This window comes from Pundamilia nyererei, unplaced genomic scaffold (assembly GCF_000239375.1).
Source record: "Pundamilia nyererei isolate P.nyererei 1_Seehausen unplaced genomic scaffold, PunNye1.0 scaffold00075, whole genome shotgun sequence".
NCBI classification, from domain to species: domain Eukaryota; kingdom Metazoa; phylum Chordata; class Actinopteri; order Cichliformes; family Cichlidae; genus Pundamilia; species Pundamilia nyererei.
In genome coordinates, this window is record NW_005187476.1 from 38,027 (window position 1) to 61,322 (window position 23,296).

The 23,296-nt window shown below is 43.6% G+C and overlaps 2 protein-coding genes across 3 annotated transcripts in view; one reads left to right on the forward strand and one right to left on the reverse strand.

Moving 5' to 3' along the window:
- Positions 1-875: 875 nt before the first annotated feature.
- Positions 876-15,875, forward strand: ppp1r12c (protein phosphatase 1, regulatory subunit 12C). Of its 2 annotated transcripts, none has more exons than XM_005737316.1 (20): positions 876-1,289; positions 3,025-3,199; positions 3,291-3,421; positions 3,754-3,872; positions 4,971-5,130; positions 5,272-5,416; positions 5,501-5,575; positions 5,661-5,734; positions 5,842-5,954; positions 6,048-6,112; positions 6,529-6,659; positions 6,738-6,825; positions 7,074-7,191; positions 9,472-9,590; positions 10,189-10,232; positions 11,662-11,698; positions 11,892-12,005; positions 12,328-12,378; positions 13,216-13,266; positions 14,695-15,875. In XM_005737316.1, exons 1-20 carry the CDS (start codon positions 1,093-1,095, stop codon positions 14,779-14,781), a joined length of 2,094 nt encoding a protein of 697 aa, XP_005737373.1. In that variant the 5' UTR covers positions 876-1,092; the 3' UTR covers positions 14,782-15,875. The 2 variants fall into 2 exon arrangements, with proteins under 2 accessions (XP_005737373.1, XP_005737374.1); XM_005737317.1 differs by having other exon boundaries at positions 11,892-11,996.
- A 3,012-nt stretch (positions 15,876-18,887) lies between these two features.
- Positions 18,888-23,296, reverse strand: part of LOC102207887 (rho GDP-dissociation inhibitor 1-like) — a 17,948-nt gene continuing 13,539 nt past the window's right edge. The window contains exons 4-6 of the mRNA XM_005737318.2: positions 23,187-23,263; positions 22,093-22,156; positions 18,888-20,774 (exon numbers count right to left, since the gene is read on the reverse strand). Of these exons, the coding sequence (XP_005737375.1) occupies positions 20,575-20,774; positions 22,093-22,156; positions 23,187-23,263 (341 nt within the window). The 3' untranslated portion in view covers positions 18,888-20,574. The remainder of the gene's footprint in view (positions 20,775-22,092; positions 22,157-23,186; positions 23,264-23,296) is intronic.

A 23,296-nucleotide genomic window follows, 5' to 3' on the forward strand; every position in this document is an offset into this window, starting at 1 on the left:
GAAGACTCACCTGTTCTCAGCTGTATTTGAATAAAACACCAAATCCACACTTTTAAGTTTAAATTTCAAAACTTACATTTTAACTACTGATTTTATCTACTGTTCTAATTTTATCTACTGTTTTTTAAATCAATTTTAAATCATGCTTTTTATTTGTTTTTGTTTTTTAATGTCTCTGTAAAGCACTTTGAATCACCTTGTTGTTGAATTGTGCTATATAAATAAACTTGCCTTGCCTTGCCTTCACTTTTCAAAGTGTAGGCTTACTTCTGTTTTCTAGAGTTTCTAAAAGTAGAGAGCGTAAAATGCAGAGCCTTCAGCTATCAGACCCCTCTACTGTGGTCCCAGTTTGAATTCAGGGCCTCTCTAATTTAAAATCAGGCTTAAATCTTTACATAAAGCTCATAGTTGGGGGGGGGCTAGCCAAGATTTCTATTTCTTCTCCACTCACCTCTTTTTACTTCCTCTGTGTTTGTATGTAATTTCTGTATTTTGTTCTTGTGTTTTTGTCTCTATGAACTCCTTTTTGAGCCTGGTTATACGAAAGGTCTCTTCCTGTTAAAAGAGACTTTTTCCTTCCGATCATCACAGAGTGCTTGCTCATAGGGGATGGCTGATTGGGTCCTAACATTGCTGGAAAGAGTGTTTTGAGGTGGCTTTTTACAAACTGGTGCTTTTTAAATAGAACTGAGATGGTGTGAATTATGACGTGCATAGTGTTTCTAGCGCTTCTAGTATTTGTCCTCTCACTATTAAGTAAGCATTAGGCTAAAACGGACTATGAGAAAGCACAATGTCAGGAAGTGCAGCAGCAGCTTTGCACAGTACCCAAGCATTAAAACTATTTCTGTATTTCCTTTTCAGGGCCTGCTGCAAACGAAACCAGCGGTGGTGACGTCACGGGGGCAGGCCTGCACAGCTCTGCGCGTTCCTTGTGCCCGCGGGCACGAGCCAACGCTCATTCTACTACACAGAACGGAGCCCGGAGCTAGAGAACCAGGAAGTGAAAGCATACACATGGAGGGAGTGTCCGCCGCTGTTGCCTCTGTGTGTGTTTTATTTTTAAAAACACGGTCCTCCGCGGACGCATAAATGGGAGACGCGAGGACCAAGCGGCAGGAGCAGCTGAAGCGCTGGGCCGGCTCCTCCACCGACAGAGCCTCAGATGTGCCCAGGCTGAGGCTGAGGCGGCGGGGCGATGCCGGGAACGGAGGAGGGGAGCCCGAGGCCGAGCTCGACGACCCGCCGAAGGACCAGCCGCTATCCGGGGGAGGAGACGAGAGGCGACGGTCAGGAAACATCTCCTGTCAAACCGGCTAACAGCCTGCTAGCTTAGCTCCAACATCTGACGATAGGCTGAGGGAGGAATGCTGTGCGGGGGTTTGGGCTGTAGATGGGCTAAATAATAGAATCACACCACAGCAGAAAACACGCCCGCTGTACAGTCCTTTATTTAACATTTTAATGTTTATTTGTTGCCATGCATACTTTCAGAGGCCGGAATTTGCTGTGAGCGGTAGCTAGCTAGCCAAGTGTCTTAGGTGAAGGTTTTTATTTCCATCAGTCCCACCACTGCTGGTCTGAGATGGTCTAAAATCTCCTATTTTAAAGCGTATATATCATAATTCCTTTCGTTGTTTTCCAGCCTGCTATAACTTATACGATTTGCAGTGGTTGTTTTTATCCAGACGACCTTTAATGAGCCAGTTTCAAGTTAAAGAGCCTAATGCTAATCATAGTATTTGAGTAGTTATTGCCTAGTTGTCCGTCTGAGATGATGCAACATTATGAATATTGACGATGGAAACAAAGGTCAGTATTTATGATGACAGACACAAAAAGGCCTTTGCCAGTTTATTGAAGGCACATTTGTTTAACAAATTAAGGCTGATATAATACAAATGTGTTGCCATTGTCAAAAGATCCTGGAGAAAAAGGATCAAAAATTTGGCGGGGAGGATGTTTAGTTACAATGTTTCTGATAAAACATTATTAGATCTGTGATATACCGCAATACATAACAGAGACCGTAGATTAAATAAAGTAGTAAGACAAAACACATCCCAAGTTGCAGCGTTTCCCATTAATGATTTAGCGGTGATGCAAGATCAGAAAGGATTATTTCTCTCCATCAGGTGTCACAGTTTTGACCTACAGCTGTGTGTTGTAGAACTGAAGACACTTGTCGGATGAGAGATGAAACATTCTCAAGAAACTTTAAGAAGTCCAGTCGCTTTTCTTTCCAAGTTCCTTAGATGACCCTGATCTGGATGACTAAAAGCCTATACAGACAATAACTTTATTCATACGCACCTGAAAATAGTCCCCAAGAAAACTTGTGGAAGTTTTTCAGTGGGTATTTCTCTGTTAGTCTTACAAGGATGTGAGGGATAAGTTGTAGGGTCTGTGGGGGTTTGCGCGGGTCCTGAAAATATACAACTGACTTGTATTCTGTTGGGTTTGGTTGTAAATTTTTATAGATGCGTCACTGTGAGAATTTCACTATATTCGCCCCTTCCGCACATTTATTATGACATACCTTGTCATTCAATCAACTCTTTTAGTTCTTGTAGATCGTAAAATTGTAAAAAATCAAAAACTCCCAGCTGCATCGGCCCAACAAGCCATCAGTTTTAAGTTGCTGCGTATGGCTTATATAGCCAGTCACAAATCCATAACAGTAGCAGCACAGTTTACAGTTTATTTTGGCCTGATGAGAAAGCTCGGTACAATCAACACCCACTACATTTTGTTTCACAGAGGTGGTGTCCTTCTGTTGATCAGTGCACTGTGTATACACCACCTAGCTCAGTTGTTGAGGTCTCTTTTGTTGCAGTGTTCAGTTACATTCATTCAGTTCTACATCAAAACTTTCATTTTTCAGTTTGCACCTACACATTTCGGTTTACTTGAAACGATCATAGTTTCCCTTACAGCGTGTATTTCATTGTGTGTTTGGTCTGTATGGTGTGTATAAGAGCTGAATAGTGAATTCATGCAGCTGCCTGTCTCCTCTGTTTTCAGGAAAAAGGTGAAATTTGATATTGCTGCTGAGTTTCTCGCAGCCTGTGCCAGCGGAGACACGGAGGAGGCCAAGGTGATTTTGGAGGAGGCCAAACAGACTAAAAGAAGGAATGGCGAGGATACAGCAGCAATTATTAACTGCTCCAATGCAGACGGGATCACCGCTCTACACCAGGTGAAGCAGTTTCTCCCCCTGAGGTTTTATTGGCTCGTGAATAAAAAATTGTGCAGTTTCGTAATTTTTTTTTTTCTCTCCTCTGACACAGGCCTGCATAGACGGCAGCATAGAAATTGTGACCTTCCTTTTGGAGCTGGGTGCCAGTGTGAACCAGGTTGACAATGAGGGATGGACGGCGCTACATGTTGCTGCCTCCTGCGGCCACGCTGACATCACAGAGTGTGTACAATAGCAGAACACAGCAGCTTTGCTTCTGTGTGTGTGTAGCTTCAGTGCCAGTCTTTCTGCAGTCAACAATACAAACATTGTTATCATGTTTGGCGGATGAAGCATGAGTGGGCTGTGCCAGCACACACACAGCTCACATTTAGAGAAAGAAAACTTTTTTCCATTTTATCATTTCAGTGTCATTTCAGTGACTAAGTGTTTTGTTCCAATGTGCATGCGCCACAAACACCGATAACATGACCAGAAGTCGTCTGTTTAAAGGTCATTGTGTTGGCCTTCGGAGGTTAAATGAATCGTCTCTACCTCCATGTTTGTTTTGTCAGGTTCCTCCTGCAGGAAGGTGCTTCTCTCACTGCTGTGAACTGTGATGGTGATGTTCCTGCGGACATTGCTCTGGATGAAACCACTGAGTCCCTACTTCAGAGTTACACTCGGAGACACGGTAAGTCTTTTTCTGTGTGTAGTTGGAAGGCGTTTCTTTGTGCAATCAAAGTTCTGGAGCTGTTCCTTTTGCATCCAAACAGTGTGAGACACGGTCATGTGCATGCAGCAGGTGCCATTAGTGAGCTTTGTGATCAGGATTTTGCGTGGCATGTGCTGCATACATTTTGTGACAGTTTATGTACTGAGTAGCACCATGTTGACAACTAAGGTAATCTCCATCAACGGGCTGGAGGTGACCTCATCTTCATGTTAAGGAATGTTGCTGGTCACAGATGTTGTTTCTGCAGCTACAATCCAGTGACCAAACAGGGGTCTTCAGAAAAAATAAGTCAGTGCATCAGGTCAGGAGCGCAACCAGAAGCATTTTCATCAATTAAGCTCTCCTGACATTATTAATTCATCCACTACTATCACACTTACAGCATTAGTTCTTCTGAAACTCTCAGAGGGAGAACATTTCCCACAAAAGATCTGAAGTGCAGTGCTGAGCATGATTTTCATCACGCTCCATCTTCCCCAGTCACCAAATTCGGCTCCGCAAAGTGAAGCTAAAGTTAAAATGTTTTTATTCAGCAAAGCGGAGGAGATCCAGTGATGTTTCTTTCCTGGGAGAGCTCCACATGTAGCAGGAGTGCTGGAAGCTGAGTTTCACAGTACAAAGTGGCAGCTTTTAAAGGAGAAAGTTGAATGGTTATGATTTGTGCTTTTTATTGGAGGGTGACTTGTATGTTTGTGTGTCTGAAACTTTAATCAACTTATTTCTCATCAATGGAACTTTAACAGCTACAACTGCATTCAAACTTGACTTGGCCCAGTTATGGCCCATACATGTTTCTGTTAGTGGTGCTGGCTAAAATGTGAAAAAACTGGAAACTTTGTTTCTCGGTGGTTGCCTTTTTTGTACATGTGTGATGCGTGTATGCGGATGGCGTTCATCCTAGATGGTAATGAGACTTAATTTCAAAGTTATAGGCTGGACACTTGAGGATTTAGCTTTAGAGCTAAGACGCTAGGATGACAAGTCCTCCAATCTTTAGACAGAAATTCATAAAAAAAAACAGGAAACACGTTAATTTGACATTGTGTGTTTGTTCAGGTGTGGATGTGGAGTCAGCTAAACGTCGGGAGGAGGAGCAAATCATGGCAGACGCCCGCACGTGGCTGACTGAGGGCCTGCCTGCTGACGTGCGACACCCAAAGACTGGAGCCACCCCGCTGCACGTGGCTGCAGCCAAAGGCTACCTCGAGGCCCTGAAGTAAACATTTCTGTCTTATTGTGTTGTAGATCTTTGACATTAAGCTTAAAAATCAGATTTTAAGTGAGGGCAGATATTCGTCTGGACTGTGCTCTTCTTCTATTCAGTAGTTTGACTTTATATCTTCCTTTGCTGTTCCAGGATACTCTGTCAGTGCGGGCTGGATGTGTCAGCTGTGGACTTTGATGGCTGGACACCCCTCCATGCTGCAGCTCACTGGGGTCAGGGGGAGGCCTGTCGCATCCTGGCTGAACAGCTGTGCAATATGGAAGCTCGCAGCAAAGGGGTGAGTCCCGGATAAAGAAAACTTATCTTCCTGCATCGAATTCATCTAGTCAGCCTCTTTAACAGTTTGCTTGAATACTTTTAGGGTCAGACCCCATTTGATGTTGCTGATGAAAGCGTTTCAGAGCTCCTGGAGGAATTATCTCAAAAACAAGCCAATGTAAGTTTGTCTTTACCTCATATTGTGCATTTATGTAATCTGGTAGTTTGGGTTTCTTGATTGTGCCTCTCTTTTTCTTTCATAGTGGCTTAATGAGAGGTCAGTATTGGACAGGCAACCGGGGTCCAACGCTACGAATGCACAAAACAAGCGGCGGAGGTTAATAATCATCTGTTTCTTATCCAGAATTAAATAAAAATTCTTTCGTTTCAAAGCAAAAGTTACAAATTGCCACGTGACTTGTGTCTCCCTTATTGTACCTGCAGGAGCTCGGTGTGCAGGATGAGCAGCAGAGAAAAGATGACTTTACAAGACCAGTCTAAGGAGCGGGGCATTTCAGGAGGCTTGGACCTGAGCGAGGAGAAAGAGAGCAGCCCCGGTAAACCTCCCTGGTCATGAGTACTGCATGCTCTGTAAATCAGCATCAGTGTGCTGATTGTAGTGAATGATGCCGATTCCTGTTTTTGTGCAGAAAGCTCAACTGTCTCCAGTCCCGATACAGAGAGTGCGACGTCTGCTGTCACTCCGGCCGACAAGGTAAAAAATCTGAGTTTATCTTACAGGATGTTTCATTTTCAGCAGGTGTTAGGTAATGGTGTGTAGCGCATGTGATCAGATATGATAAAACATGTTGCAGTAAAGAGTTGTGCTACTGCTTTTAAATGAGCCCAAAACTAGTTTATTGAAACTACTTATTCAAAGCTGAAGCTTGTGCTGAGCAAGCAGCAGCATGCAAGGCTGGAGTGCAAAAGAATGCAGTTTCTCTGATTCATACCTGAGGCTGGGTCCCCCCCCCCAATGAAGGATAAGCATGCCAAGTAAAAAAACAAAGAATACATTTCAACACATGCTGATATTAGCGTTTTTTATTTTTTCACTCTGGTCATAAATCTGATTCTGAAATGGTGACATATAATCCGTTGTCCTTTTTTCTTCTCTCCTATGTGATCCAGACACCAACAGATAAACAAGAGGAGGAGAAGGAGCAGGACAAGGCGAGCCGCACTGCCCGAGTACAACCCACCCCTCAGACGAAGGACGCTGCCGCAGATAGTCCCAACGCTCCCAACGCTGACAGGCGCAAGTAAGAGAAACAAACACTTTACTAACAGTGAAAATGCTTTGAAAAGTGTCTGATGAGGGAAGTCGTTTGTGTGTTTAGATTCCAGGCCCCAGCGAGAGACGAAGAATCCGAGTCTCAGAGGAAAGCTCGCTCTAAGCTGTTGCGGCAGACTCGCCGCCCCACACAGGTAATACTTCTTATCCAGATTCAGTACATGCTATTCAGTTTATTGTTATTTTTTTGTTAACAGTCCCTATAAAAAGCATGCAGACGCCCGTGATAATTAAACATTTGAACACAGTTTGGGGAAGAGTGAATAATTTACTAGGATGATTTTAAGAGCAGCACGCTGCTGCACCAGTGCTGAGTTAGCAGCAGTGTACTGCAATGTTTTTAATTCCTCTTGGCGGTTTTGTTTGTGCTCTGTGCATGCAGGGTGTGACTCTAACGGACCTCAAAGAAGCTGAGAAGTGTGTGGCTAAATCTGGCGATTCTTCACCTCGAACCATCCAGCCGGTCAGCCCCCTCGTCACCATCACGACTGCAGAAAGAGGTGAGTGACACAGACAGCTAAGAACCCAAAAACTGGATAAATTCAGAAGAATTTCATAATTTTCACTATAAAAGTTATTGTTGTGTGTCTGTGTAGCACCAAAGTTGAAAAAGGAATTAAACCAAAGAAGTGCGGCACATCTGCGATCAGCAATGTCAGAATTATCTTCCAAGTTCTGTTAAAACCGAGGGAGCTGGTGTGTATACAGCCTGAAACAGGACGTGACTTAATCCTGTGTTTTTACGAATCGCCAACAGGGGGCGCCTCATTTGGTTGTAAAAAGAAGCCACGTTGTATGAAAGCGTATGGGGAACATGAAACCATTTATCACTTGACTTCTGTAAACTTTAACATAGACGACTTTATTGGGTCAGTCACAAGTTTCTTAGTGAGTCCGACTTGTGTCTGCTCGTCCTGTCTGAATATTTCTGGCAGTGCTTTCGCTTCCTCTTTTTCAGCAGATACAGTCATTGCATCTAATCTGTCAGATCAGTTAACTTTTAAAACTTAAACGTAGAATCATCATATGAATATTTAATACCCAAAGTGTAAGAACAGCTGTTAACTTGTCACTTCAAATGTAAGAATCTTGCTGACATTTCAGCATTAATCTTTTTCTAACTGCTGCTTTCCTGCCGGCGTCCCTCCCCAGGATTGTTTAAACATTCAGGTATGCGTGTTATGCAGGTGAAGCAACCAATAGCTCGGATTCTGCAGTAGGATGTCTGTTCTCTGCACCTGCATGTACGGCACGGTCAGATATGTCGCCATGATCACACCCAGATTCAAAATGCCAGGCTCGCGACTTCACAACTGTGACATCACGGTGGCTGTGTCCATCTTTAATATGCAGTCTGTAGTCAAAGATGAATATGAGTCTGAGAAAAACTGAAAATCAGGTCAGAAGTCCAGCTACGACTGTTCGGTTAAGGGTGTAAAACTAATTTTAGACCGCAGGCCACGTATGACCCTAGTTTGAGCTTAAGTAGGTCATACCAGTAAAGCTACTGCATACAAACATCTGCAACTTGTGTCGTCTTCTTTTAGTGTTAACAGGTTTAGTTACACATTTAATTGCTTAAGAAAAATAAATGCGATTTGCAGAAATGCATTTCAGTTTATACACATTATAAAGAAATGGTGTTGCAGGAAATAAAAGAAGCGCATCAGCGTGGGCACTGTGTGCTAAAGGTTGCAGGAAAAAGTCTCAACACTCAGACTCTATCCTGTTTACAATAAAACCAACACAAAAAAATAGTTTTAACTAACAGAAAACGTTTGTTTGTTTGTACCCACGGACCCATTCACTGGAAAGACAAACAACAACGAAACAGCAGGAGCTTCTCAGTTTAATTTAATAATAACAATAGTTAATAAAAGTAATGGCAAAAATACAGTCAGTCTAACATTTGTGTCATTATTTTCAATTTTCACATTTTTCAAAGGCCATCCAGTGGGTCAGGTTGGAGCCTGTGGGAGGGTGTAGCTTGTACCATATGTTACAGGGTTTCCAGGGAGCGGTTCATTTAGCAGCACAGAGGTGCACCGAACGCAACGAGTTACAGGGGAAATCAGCCAGACTCAGCAGTCCCACCGCTGAGTCCTGATTTATTGGTTAAAATATCTTTAAAATATTTAAAGACTCCTTAAAAAACTCAAAGTGAAATACTTGGAAACTACCTGAGCATGGCGAAACCCACCATACGCGTTTGCTGCTTGTGTGGCTGGAAGTCTTACATCGCCTCTGTTTACAGTAGGACTCCCACAATATAAGTGACACATGAGGCAGCTTTTGGGTGGAGTGCTCTTAAGGGCAGCGTCTTAAAGGAAATGATGGTTTCTCACATACTGCGAAGGCTAGTGCTGCTTGTGCTGTGTTTCTATGGGTAGATAGGGCGGCTACTGCATACTCAAACTCATTGAGCTGCGGTAGAAACCATCTGACCCATTTATCGTACTTTTATCACTCAGCTCCACCCGTGTTTTGTGGGGGGTTTTGGTGCAGTTCACCATCTGATATGATGAAGCAAAATCAGTTTTTAAAGTTAAGTTGCAAGAACATTCAGTTCAAAGCCCAAACCAGCAGTTTGTGTTGTCTGAACTCATTCCTCACAAGCCTCGACGTGCAGTGATCTGAGATGAAGCCAGGAGGCAAAGATAAGGCGGCTATGGCGCCAAGTTTCATTTGGAAACGAATCTACGTTTATGCATCGCTACGATGCCTCTGCCTGAACTCCACACGCCTCACGAGCGTTTTCTGTTGACCTCCTTGTGTTTCAGACACAGACCCACAGGTGAAGCAGGAGGAGCCGGAGGGAGACAAGCGTCTGCAAGCAAAGGACAGGCGGAGAGTGAGGAGGGAAAGACGCTCCACCGGCGTCGTTAAACCGGGGGAAGAGGTGAGAGCGGTGCAGATAAAGTAATTTCCCAATCTTCCTTCCTGTTTTCCACAGCACTGAAGTTGGTGAGAGGGCAACCTTATGAGTCATTGTGTAACTCAAGACATAAACAAACAGTGAGCAAAGCCATTTTAGATCCTGTACTGTAGACATCATGTGAGTTTGACGTCACATCGTCAGGTGTGCGCCACGGTCTTTGTGGCACTGTGCGCCCCATCCTGAGTGTCTTGAAGACAAGATATTCCAGCACAAAAGCTCAGAGACGCTTAAATAGAGGAGACTGCGTGATAGCGATAGATCGTGTATTAGCGCATCGAAAACCTGCAGCTCGGTAGCTCAAGATAAATGCGACGACCAGGCGAGCTGATAAGGGTTTAGAGCAGTGAGCGAATGAGGCAACTGCCTCGAGTCATGAGCACATCTGGGCTACTTCCTGTTGTGTCAGAAACAGCAGCTTCGGGGAAGCAGACTGTTTTTAATAAAAGAAATAAACATCCTGCTGCTGTAATGTGTGAATGTTTGCATTCGAATCTCACTTATATGAAACAAGATGGATATTTGTTGTTGAAGTCTTAACTGTGAATGTCTTGTTTTGCAGAACGAGGACAACGTTCATCCAGATGATAAAAGCAGTACAACCCTGTGAGTCTCATTCATTCTTGTGTGTCATGCATTTCTTTTATTTCACACACGTGCGAATGAAATAATTTGTTTTCTGTACATTTATTTCATGCATCTCTATATTTTTTTTCCCGCTTTTGATCCTGATGTCTGAAATAAATGTCTGCATTTCAGATGTAATGAGCTGTATTCTCTGACTGTGAACTGGCATTTCTGCTGGTTTGAATTGTTGATGATTTGGTGAGATCCTGAAATGTTTTGGTTCTCCAAACAACGCGTTCACACCCGTCCAGGAGCAGATTTGTTCAGTGTGAACAAGATTAAATGATGGATGTCATTTAGGAGGAGGATTAGGCAGAGAGAATACGATCTTTTCTAGACTCATTAGTTTTACAGCGGCGCCTGTTTGAGGCGGGAGGGAATAATTCGCCCGGTGTGACACATTCCTCGATGCTGCGCCTAAATAATTATAAATGAGATAAAAGAAATTACGCCACTGTGATGTGACACAGCCAGCAGGATTGTCAAGTGAGCTTTACCTGAAATAAAGTCCTCACTGCTGCCTCTTTAACGAACGCTAAAATTAGCAGATTAATATTTGAAGTGCATGTGCATCCTTTTCTTTACCTTTTTTTTGTTGTTCTTGTTGATCTGCATCTTGCTCTGAATATGAGTAAATGATTAGAGCGTATAAATATTGAGGTCAGATCTTAGAAATTTTACACAAAGCTGTCATTTTCCTGCTTTTGTCATTTTATTCCCCTGACTTTTGCTGGTTCTGCTTCTTTTCCCTTTTTGATGATTGGTCGCCCGTCACCGTGTGCGCTGCTTTTTTCCTCCCGTTGTTTGGTAGGAGGAGCAAAAATGGCTCTTTTGATAGGGAAGGTTACCGACGCACGCCTTAGTAGAAAAGCAGATGGAAAATAATTTCTTTTTTTTGCTTGTTTATTTGTGGGGGTTTGCTTTTCTTCATATTTTAGTGATTTCAGACATGCCATAGAACCTGTTGTTAGGGGAGCGGTCTTTAAACCTTGTCTGGCTTGTCCTGAGAAACGATCACGTCACGTACACCCAGCACTGTTTATTAACCATTTAAAAACAGACAAATTCACTGAAAGGCACAAATCATGAGTGCAGCAGTGTCGCAAAACTTCGTTCCTCCTTCGTTCGGCGGCTCCCTTTTGGAGTGATCATCTGGTCCGTTCACTTGGCTTCTCCTCTGTCCTCCTTCGCTTCCACGAATCTTCTCTTTGGTTTGCTTCTCTTGCTTCGCAGCGCCATCTTTGCCTCTACATCCACGAGTCCAGACCATCTAAGACTTGCCTCTTTCTTTCTTTGGTTTCTCCTCTGATTTACTCGATTGTGTTCCTGCATTCAGAGAACAAGGTCCATACGATTTGTGATGTGTTTTGATATCATGGAGGGATCTCTCTTTTATGTGTCTCTGCAGTGGGAGTCAGCTGTCAGATGCATCTGATTATAGACCGGTACGTACCCGACCTTCACCACACACACCAGAAAACCAGCCTCAAGGCTGAAACTGGAATGTAGCTACTAGCTCACTAAATCCAGGACCACAGACTGAAACCTCAACCAACTGTTTCCACCTGGTCACCTGAAACAAACACACACTTGTATTTTCTTGCAAATCCTTCACTAATGTGTTGTGTTTCCCTTCAGCTGTACTTCAAGATGCTGCAGGAGAATGTGTCTCTGAAGGAGAAGCTGCAGGAGATGGAGCTGCAGCTCAGCCAAAACAAAGTGGAGCTGGAGAGACTCCGACAGGTTGGGCAGGTTTGCTGATGCCTCTGACATTTAAGCAGCGTGTGAGGTGTTATTTAAAAACAGGGACGTGCTCTTTGACATCGTGTCAGCCAAAGTAAGCAGAGGAAAGAACTAGGCTTCAAGGTCACAGCGAGACGCCGATGCTCTAAATGACAGGAACATCCAGAATATAAGATGAAGTTTATTTGAGCTGTGACTCATGCAAAGCTATTCTAGAGCCCAAGAGTAAAACATCGAGCTAAAAGAGCAGTATTTTATTTTGTTAGTTTGTCATCAGCTCTCACATTACATCCGTGCACCTGAATAAAATCATCATTTCTGTGTGTGGCAGAGTCAGGAGAGCAGCACAGACCGGCCGGCCCTGCTGGAGCTGGAGAGATATGTAAGTTGTTTTTTGCTTGTTTGCGGTTGGCTGGTGTTGGCTTTTTGTTTTGTTTGTTTTTTTTAGCTGGGAAAATCCCCTGAGATTAAAATCTTTTTCAAGAATTCACACCATCAGAAGCTTAAAAAAATAAATTCATTAAATCGAGCGTAACAAAAATGGACATGGTGCAGTAACAAAGGATAATAAAACACAAAAGGTACAAAATAGGAAGAGCGCCTCCAGTCTGTGCTTACAGAATGTTTTAGAAGAGCTTTGAGCTTTCAACAGGGAACAAAATCATCAAGCTGCATGTCTTGGCACATCACATCCGCCTCCTAGATGTTGTCAGTCTAGATATGCAGGCTCGCCACCTACGGTGCTGTGCAAAAGTCTCGAGCCACCCAAGACACCTTCTAGATACATCTGCAAAATATCTTTAAGGAGTCTTCAGGAAAGGTTCTCCACTCACTCACTTCTCTCCATGCTGGCGGCCTTTTCTGTTTATTTCTCTGTCAACATGAACATTTCCTGAGTTCTCAGATACCGAAGCATCTGAAGTGTGAGACCTTTCAGTTTCTGTCCCCTCCTAAAGTGTGTTGCTTGAGACTTATTTGTGGCTGACGGGGACGCTAATGAAACTAAGCCTTTATTTCCTGTTGAAACTGTGGGGGCTGAGTATTTTCTGTGTTCATAGCTATCTTGGAAGTTGTGATCAAATATGAGGTCAGAGTGTGGGGGCACATTAACAGCTCTGCAGGCTCTGCAGTGCGTGAAACCCCGGTTGAAACCTCGGTTTCACACACATTTGCTCCGGCTGCTTCAGCCAGTTTGATGTGCCGCTGTTCTTGTTCACAGGAGAAGCTGAAGCTCCAGAGGAAAGCAGGGGAACTGGAAGACGAGCTGAAGGTACAGATGTTCACTTCAGAGCTGAAAGCCGACTGATAACAAACGAGAGCAGAATAGGAACCACTTTAGGGCTGCGACACACAAATCGAAACGAAAGCAGTGAGCTGTGTGAGCAGTGACACGCTCAGTCATTCTGTCATACGCCGTGACCTCAGAAGCTTCTAGAAAGCTAGAAGCTTTTAATCCTTCGATACATCAGTTTATTGAGACTGAGATGTGTTTGTGCGGCTGTATGAAGTTTGGCGTGAGCCTCTGAGAAATGGCGTTCACTGGATAGTAAATGAAAAGCTCAATGAAAACAAAATAAACTTCTTTTTTTTTTTTTTTTAACCCCACAAAAATAAAACCAGTAAACTAACGCTGGTATTTTTAGTCAGTTAATTTTGTCCCAAAATGCGTCACGTCTGCCTGCATTGCTGAGTGGCACGCGTGCTTGTGTAGTCAGTAATGTAGGCAGGTGGGAGCTGAATTCTTGTGCTCTGTAAGGTCTGGTGAGACCAGTTTGTAAAGATGTGATGTCAGATAACGCACACGTTTCTGCAGGATGAAGGAGTCGCCACTAAAACGTTTCTTACAATGACCTACATCAGAAGATGGAAGTAGCCGCCCTGTTTTGGGTGGCAGGGCGGAGCTGGCGGGCTGCATTCACGTGTGTGAAACAGGCAGACGTGGATACCTGCTAATTAGTGCTGAGTAGCACACTGATAAAACTCTAGATATCAGTCAGCAAACATGTGATTTGTTAGATAATCCTATTAAAAATGCTCCAAAAGACGCAAACGAGTCCGAGAAGTTCAGTTCGGTGACCCCAGCTGGCGAGGGTGAGGGAACCTATCTGTAAAGACCGAAGCCTTTTTTATTGCAGGTTGCAAACGTGATTATTCCTGATGTAACGTTGGCTATTGTGAGCGTTTTGTGACCTCGACACGTAAGTTTTCAGCCCAGAGGTCGAAGCTTGTGTTTGTGCAGTCTCAGCAAATTCTGCAGAGCTCCACAGTTTCCCGTAATGATTGAACTCATGTGACCCGCGAGGACCCTCGTGTCCTGAACTGTGACACGGCTGTGGTGGTTCAGATTACAGATTCAGATTTTTCTAAGGTCACGTAAACAATCCAGGAGCCCAGATGTCCAGCCGGATAAATCAATAGGGAAAGAAGGAGCTTAGAAGGATAGAAAAAGGTAACGTAACAACTTATTGCCGCTTAATGAAACTAATGATTCGCTGAGTCTTTATTAAAGAATGAAAGGAGGTTTAAGACGGGCCACAAAAATCTGTTTACAGTAGCTGTAAATCTCTGCAGTAGACGTGTGGTGAAGTGCCCTGTAGATTGGAAGTGCATCAGGCCAGCTGTGTTTTGTCTCTCTAAGGCAGAGTTCGTCTTTCTAAGAGCGTTGAGGCTAAAGCGATGTCTCCTGATGTGTCTGCAGGTTCTCGGGGACCTCCGAGCTGACAACCAGAGGCTCAAGGATGAGAACGCCGCTCTGATTCGAGTCATTAGCAAACTCTCGAGATGAACCTGTGACAGAAAATATTCACCTCCATGGACGTAACAAGTATTACAGGATGTATGTTTTTGTCCAGCACGGACGACACAAACGAGGAAGAGACACACACTGCACAACTTTCAACAGTAACTGGAGTAACGTCATTTTCAGGGTTATTGTCTGTGTTTGGGCCTTTTATGTTTTGGCAGATCTACTGTAAACCAAGCTGAACTTCACCTCCTGTGGACGGACAGGATGTCCCTGCTTCCCACTCCCACATTTTTTTTTTTAAATAAGTTTTTATTGTTGTATTTTTAAAAAAAAAAAGAAATTAAATATTTTAATGTGCTTCGCTCTGGTGAAACTTTGTATTAAGAGACTTAAAGCCATGCACAGTGAGAGCTCAGTGTGTTTTTAGACGGGGTGAAAGATTTGCATAAGAGCCAGTCAGGTGTGCGGGGTGGTCACAAATAACGTCAACGTGCCAAAAACCAGCCCCGGTTGTTTTTTAATGTCCTTTTGGGGGGAAAACCTCAAGCGGTCAGTGTTGTTTCTCAGGACGAGTCTTGGGCCGATGCTTTCTGTTTTTAGCTGGCTGCTGTAGAAGATGGACCAAATTCGCACATCTCCCGGCTCCTCTGGATGTATGTGAAACATTTATGTTCAGGGGCCGGCCGTCCTGAGGACACGATGTAAAGGTGTAGTCGCAGCTTCAGGAGAGTTTTGGGTGCTAATCATGGACGTCAGGCACCGCTCGTGTTCAGAGGGACGTTTACAGAAAATATGTCACACAGGTATTTCAGGAGGCGGAGGACGCATGCTCCAACTTAACTGTTCTTTACTCGTAGTTCTATTTTGCCATTTTTGACTGGATGCTTGTGAAAGCCCCACCCCCAGCTAAGTATTCACCATGTGACAGACGGCCGTTGTCCAACAGGAAGGCCGGATGGGTCAGTTTTTGAATGTTTACTTCAATTTTAAAGATAAAACCAACCACAACAAATGCATGTTATATTGTATTTTGATGCCGTGCCTTTCGATATGCATTTGTAAGTAATATTTCTATTTTGCTTTGGCAGTGTACACTGTTGAGTATAAAATACAGTATGGGCATAAATGTTGAAGTATCTGTTGTTTGTTTGTGTTGAGCAATCCCACATTACATGTGAATAAAACATCGAGGCCCACATTTTATTTAAGTTTTCACTCTCAACTTCTTAATATTTCAAAACTCTTAAACGGCTCTCGGGTCCAGTGGATCTGATTTTGCCCATAAATCATTAGAATTCTGCTAAAGCATCCTGATTCCTCAGTTAAGGATTTACAGGAGACACCCCCTCCATGGCGCCTGTTTTCAAACGATAATTAGACCTTGTGAGTGTAATTATACCACAACAGAAGTTCAGGAGGCAGCTCACTTCATGCCTGAACTTAAAAGATGCAGTGAAATTCCTGAGACTCTCGGGAACGTGTTTTTCTACACGTTAACCTACAAAGTTAAAAATGGGACCGTTTTCCTTTCGATCTGTAAGTGCTTGAAGATGCTTCATCACTCATCTGAAAGGCTTCTTCAGTGTTTAAATGCTGATGAGGGGTCCCGGGTGGGGGCTCTACCTTGGAGGTGGGTTCAACATGGCAGAGCAGAGGTGGAGGCCTACACCATCAACTGTCAGTGGCCTATAAAAGCAGAGAGATACATTCCTAAGTGTTTTAACCACCACCTGCCTGCGTGACCAGAACTCACCTGATTGTAGGGCAGGGCAGAGACTCATGAACATGTCCTGACGTGTTCAGGCGTGTCAGCATCAGCTCAAAGGTTACAACCTCACTAGAGGTTAAATGGATGGGACACTCCATCAGATGAGAGGTGAAATGTCTTCAAGAACCTAAAAGAAGTCCAGTTGCCTTTTATTTGAGCACTTTAGACTAAAATTGGATGGAACAAATAATAATAAAAAATAAAATATCGACATTTTTGTTCCACAGCTGCAGAGTCCCCTTTTAATCTCGACAAGAAGTCCAGAGAATACGTTATTTGATATGGAAAGGTCCTTACACTGTTTGTCCACCAGAGGGCGATAGAGAGCCCGTTGGTTGCAGTTCATCTAGTGTCCAGCAGAGGGTGCTCAGGATGAGCAGGAGTAAATGAAACCGAACACCTGAACCTGCAGGAATTTCTTGCAGACATAAAGACCCGGATGACCTCAAATTTTCTGCTTCTAAAATCAGATAAAACTGAGGCTATTGTCCTCGGCCCTAGAAATAACCAGATTCTTACTCTGATGGCATTACCTTGGCCTGCAGTATCACTTTGAGGGACCTTGGAGGCTTTTTTTTGACCAGGATATGTTCTTCAGTGCACATATTTAAAAAATATGTAAGACTGCTTTGTTCCATTTGTGCAAATAGAAATCAGATTGTATAGATTAATCTGAGATGATTACATAATTTAGCAGTGCTCACTTGTAGACATGGTCAATCTGACACATTTATAGTCCTATAAGTGTTTGTGTAGCCACAGATACACCCGCCACCCCCCTCCCCGACCCTGGTGGACATTACAGTTTTTCTCAAATGTTAAAACACAAAAGCCAATCCTGTAACCCAAATGACCAGTAGTCTAAACACATTTACTAAATGTAGCCACCATATTCCAGTACCATAAACACATGTCACATGAAGACACAATTCACAAAACACAACCCTCTGTACTCATAAATCTAAACACATGTTTCCTTGCTAAAACACATGTTGCAAAACAACTCTGCTCATATTCTCAAATGAAAGCCCATGTGATGCAAAATGCTTGCCACAGTCACCAATCTTTGAACACAGGGAACACACCTGGCGTCATTCACTACACACAATGACTCAAAATTGAAGACACTTGTTGCTAATGCTGTACCCACATGTAAAAGCAAGTTCAGAGTGCACAGTATGCTGAAGATGGAGGGAGAGCAAGACAACCTCGCACCATCATTACGGACGAGATGCGAGCAACAGCTCAGCGACATGATGCCGCACAGTGATTGTGGTGTGTGTGGTGTGAATAACGTAAATAAAAAAACTTCACACCCTGTTCATGTTTTCAAGATTACTGTTGTGTGCAATAGATTCTGTTTTTGCATCGAGTTGTGTTACAGTAGTGTACGTACATGCAGGATTTTCTATAGATTTATACTACTCATATGAAACTCACAAATCTAAATGCCTAATCCTCTGCAGAGATCTACGACGATCCGTTACTGTATAGTTTCTAAAATATGCATTGGCAGTTATGAAACAAAGAACCTTCTCACAAATTGAGCATTGTGTTTTCAATTGTTTTGCTGTAGTGTGTAATGCTGTGTATAGTGTTTACAGTTTTGACAGCTTCGAGCTGCTCTCTTGGTGTGGGAGTTTGAGTTTTGCAGTGGGAAGGTGTGGTTGTGTTTATGTAGCTTTAGAGAAGGGTGTTGTGTTTGGACATTGGGGGACCTGGTGGTAACGTTTGTGACATGTGTTTTAGCATTTGAGAAAAACTGTAAGAAGAATGGCGATTTAAACCACTTCTGTGTTGGCTGGACTTTCCAGATCCAAATTGTCCAATTTTTAAACAGTTTGGGAATTGCTGCTCTTATCCTGACCCTTTTGACAGGAACAAATCTCCGACAGTACTGGGCTCTGCTGCAATTTTATTTATCCCATATTCATTACAGCTGTTTAAATAATAGTAGTAATAGAAATAAATGCAATAATTAGTCTGCTCTATCAGTGGGGGGCATGTATCGGCTGATATTAGCCATTTACTAATATATCTGTGGCAGCACTTATAATGACCAACAAATCAAAACTGAAGAGGCGGGAGAAACACCATTCACCAAACAGTTTGTCCACCAGAGGGCGCTCTGCAACTTTGAAACGCTACAAACCCAGCTGATCCGAGCAGACAGTGCATACACAAGTAATCAGCATCACTTTGTAAGGACTGCAGATAAATAATTTTAGTAAAATACATTTGTTTTGAAATGCTACTTTGCCTTACCTGCAGCTCCACTCAGGCTGTGAAAAGTCATCACTTTCATAGCCTGAGTGGAATTTATTCACAGTGTAATACAGCAAAAAGCTTTATTTGCAAAACACCAGAACGTCAGAGGCCAGGTTGAGCAAAATCTTTATTGACCGAGAAGAGCAACCACAAATGATGATAGAATATACAACCCCACCAGCATGCCAGCGTTTTCATAGAAACTGTACAATGTGAAGGAATGTATGGAGCAGGAATTCATAATTATCATCAGAAGAAGAGGATGAGGAAGGAACAAACAGAAGCTTTACATCCATGTGTTTCGGTACAGTACGAGTTTGCTTCATATTTAGTGTCACTGGTCAGTCGTGTTTTTAAAACCTTCATTCTTCATTTAAATAGCGAGCATGTGTTTTCTCTGGTAGTGTCACCTGACTGTTCATGTCAGTTTTCCTCTGTCTGCGGGTGAGACCAGACGCCGCCGAGGTCTCCGGCAGTGGCGGCGGCAGCAGCAGACGGCGCCTGGCTCAGCCTCCTCCACACCTGGGATCTCCTAACTGCAACCTATGAAGCGATCTGAACGAACGAGAGCGGCGGGGAGGGGGCAAACGTTAAGGCAAAGTGGGGGGGGGAAGAAAAATCTAAAAATGTTTTTACCATTTTTCTCCACGTGATCGTAGTTGGTGCTAAGGCCTCTTGGCTAAAAGAAGCGAGAGTGCCAGATTAAAATTTCTCCAATTGTTAACATTCAGTTCCCTCCGTTTACAGGAAGCGTTTAGCGTGGAGGGGGCAGTGGGCGTGTGCAGAGCTGCCATTCAGTAACCTGTATAAACAGTCTCCACTACAACAGGGCTACAGGTGGTTATTCGTTGGCAGCGAGAGCGAGCCCTTCGTATTCAGACTACTTGATCGCGAGCGCTGCTCGTGCACACAAGGCATGCTAAAGAAACATTAATCGATACGTAAGGCAGCTACTTTTTATACTTTCCACTCCCTTGTTCACTTTGGCCACGCCTCCCATCTGACAGGGAGCGTGCAAGTACATTTAGAAAAGAAAGAGGCGGCGTAGAGCAGCTCTGAATGAATGTGTTTCGTTTTGTTTTTCTTTCAAGGCAGGTACTGGTAATCATATCAAAAGACAGCGAGCGAGTAAGTGAGCAAAACGAGCGTGGAGCGGTTGACAAGCGGGCAGACGGGGAGGTGGATGCTGGGGGGTGGTGCTAAGAACAGCTGATTAACTGTGGTGTGAATACAATCACATTACACAACCATTGATACCATTATATAAAAAAGGCAAACAAAAGTTGATTGTACAGTTGCTTTTCCACATGTACTTATACTGAGAGAGGAAGACACCTTTTCGGGGGAGGTGGAGGGCAGGACTTAATCTCTTGAAGCAGTGAAAAACTGGGGGAAAAAACAGGAAGCAGAGGAGGGCAGCGGGCGCAGGAGTAAGGTGCTACTTGGCACAGCTCGGTGGGGCGCGTGAGTGCATGGACAGAGGTGGGCTCGTGCACAACCAATGAAACGTTGAGCAGGAAGGTGTTGATGGACGGACAGACGGGGGGGGTTAGGTTGCTGCTACTGCTGCTGCTACTGGTGCTGACAGAGCGGGGCGGGTGGGGCGTTAAGACAGCGAGGCGTGAGATAAGGCATGAGAGCATGAAATGCACGACAAAAACAAAGAAGGCAGAAATGGCGGTGGACGTGGCAGGGATGGGAGGAGGATGAGGAGGAAGATGGAGGAGGAGGGGAGGGGCTGAGGGAATCCCTTGCGGCCCCCCCTACACCCCCAGCTCCAAACACAAAGGCCTCTTTTAGTCTTTCCAGTCTTTCTTGATGTTCAGGTTCCACTCCCAGGACAGGTGGTCGTGCTTGTCGTCGTCGGTGAACTTGGATTTGATGACGTAGTTGCCACGGGCCAGCAGGCCCTTGGGCGCCTCCTCCACCGTAGTCAGGAAGTCGTATTCAGCACCACGCGGCCCATAGCTGCCCACCATGTAGTCTGACTTGTCAACTGTCAACAAACGAGAGGAAACGTTAGATCTTTACATCACGCTCAGCTCAGATTGTGAACAGGCTGGTAATTACCAACGTGTGGGCCATGAAGACACTGCAGGTGGCTGCGAGGAGTCAGTTACAGCAAAATAAATTAAAATAACAGCTTCACAGGACTTAAATTTTTAAATATACATGGATATATAATTATAAAAGTTTTCTATAACTTCTATAATTTATACAACTTAATCCTGTAAAATAAGATCACTGTGATGGGCTGTCACGAGGTTGCACTGCACAGCAGGAGATGGAGATATTAAGAGAGGAGAGCTGGACGTCAACCCAGCAGCAGGAACGCTCGTCTGTATGAGGGGGAGTAAGAGCAGCACTGCTAGAGCTCTGCAAAACAACAACCAGCGAGATCCTCGTGTGTCAGAAACAGGAGCACTCCCGTTCCTCCTCCACACTCTTGATCTGGAAAACCTTCATGTGGATGTGCCATCCTGGAGGAGCTAGACTGAAACTGAATGGGCTGCAGGGAGCAGCTCACTCTTATTTTGGGGAGTGCTCTTGTTGCCTCTCCTGTGAACCTGTTGTCACTTCAATTTGCACCAAAAAAGGTGAAACAGATTCACAACAGTGTAACGGCACTGCCTTTGAGTCATTCTGTGATTCCCTAAAATTGTTATTAAAATAAAAATCCAATTAAATATTTTTTTAAAAGAAGCTAAACATGCAAAACACAAACATAGGCTTTAAAAAGAGCCTGAGTTAGCCGCTTCAGCTCAGTAGGTAAGCAGGCGAGTGCAGCAGTCCCAGCAGCTGTGACTCTCCTCTCCTCACTTTCCTGTCTGTCTTCACTGCTCCACCATCCAATAAAGGCAAAAATGTTCAAATAATACTTAAAAAAGTAGGATTTTGTGAGAGGCTGTTTTTGATAACGTATAAAGCTTCAGGCCCTGAAGAAGCTCTGGATCACAGGAGGTTATTTTTTTAAACAAAGAGCCAAAGTAAAACTCCCAGCAATTATCTGTCACACAGGCTCATTTCAGCTCGCTCCAAAGGAGCCTTTTTGATCCAGGAAAAACACAGATTCAACATCAGCGGCTGGCTCAATAATCAGCCCCAAACTGACATTAATAGCTCATTTAGCAAAGTAACAGCTGTGCATGCTTGTATATAAAAAGACTGATTAGCAGCACAGCTAATGAGCCTCTGGTTGTTGTAGGCTGCTGTTTGGCTGTTAGCACATGATCAGCTTTACATGCAGGAGCTGCATCCAACCAGTAACGCTGATCTTCAGAGGAACTGTGTTTGTACAGACGTTTTTCACTCACTCTTCATTCCTTTCCTGAACGTCTGCTGCACATACTTCAGCCCCGACACGATCTCCCTGTTCACCTGAGGACACAAAGACATTGCATCAGACATGTGACAGTAAGACAGATCAATTGTGGAAAGTCTATGGCACTGTGCAAAAGTCTTGAGCTGGCCCTCATTTCTTTAAACTTTGCTTCCAAGGAGCCAGACTTTCTTCTGACTTGATCAAAAGTTCTTGAAGAAAGTGGTTTTTGGACATTGGCTGCTTTTTCACTCATTTTCAGTCTGTGGACCTTTTTCTATAAAAATGTTTTTTTTTCCTGTTAAACTAATTAACCCTGAACTGTGAATAATTCAAGCTTAAAAATGCACCTAACTTGAGGGTGAACCAACATTGTGTATAAATATAACATCAACTCGTTATTGGCTGCCTCTCACAGAAACAGAATTTGGTCCCATTTCTTGTATGAAACTATAAAAATGACAAGGATAACACAGTCTGACAGGCATAAAATACCATTTCTGCACCAAAAAGATGATTTCAACATGCTTTTAGCTGAAAACTGTTTTTAAGCTGATAAAAAGCCTCTTGTCATCCTGTGAGCATCTACTACAATTCTCCTGCTACCAACTAATGTTTTAATGAGAGCGCAGATGACCTGACACCAATTACTTTGAGATTTTGTATTTTTTGTTATTGAGTGGCTACAGATGGCTCTTTGTGGCTCTAAAACCTGCTTTGTAATTGTGATGTCATTCCAGATAAATAACAATGTGTGTCTCTTGTTGTTTTGTTGCTATGTACATCGTCTGTGCCTACATTACACTCAGTGGATTCAGAGGAAGTGAGCAATATTTCCTATAGTTAATGGCAGGAAATAAATGTTTTTAATATCAAAGCCTCACTGAGCAGCAATCTGCCAACACTGAGCTCCTGTGCCAACAATATTTCTGTAAAATGTGCCTTAGAGGATGGCTGTCGAGTCCTGTCCAGTGACCCAAACTTCACAGATTTGAAAACATCACTATCAGTGGAACAGCTGTACTTTAACATGGTCTGCAGAAAACAAGGACAGATCACTCATTTCTTAAACCGACCAGCAGCTCTCACCTTAAAGCTGATCTTTATTCTGTATTCTACTCCCTCCTTCAGGACAAAGGCCTGCTTCTTAAAGGCTTCCAGGTCTCCTGTGAGCAACAACAAACACAGACAAATCAATA

Coding starts and splice junctions, on each gene's coding strand:
- ppp1r12c (XM_005737316.1), top strand. CDS start 1,093: ATGGGAGACGCGAGGACCAAGCGGCAGGAGCAGCTGAAGCGCTGGGCC. Junction 6,660..6,737: donor CCCAACGCTGACAGGCGCAA/GTAAGAGAAACA, acceptor TTGTGTGTTTAG/ATTCCAGGCCCCAGCGAGAG. Junction 12,006..12,327: donor GACTCCGACAGGTTGGGCAG/GTTTGCTGATGC, acceptor TGTGTGTGGCAG/AGTCAGGAGAGCAGCACAGA.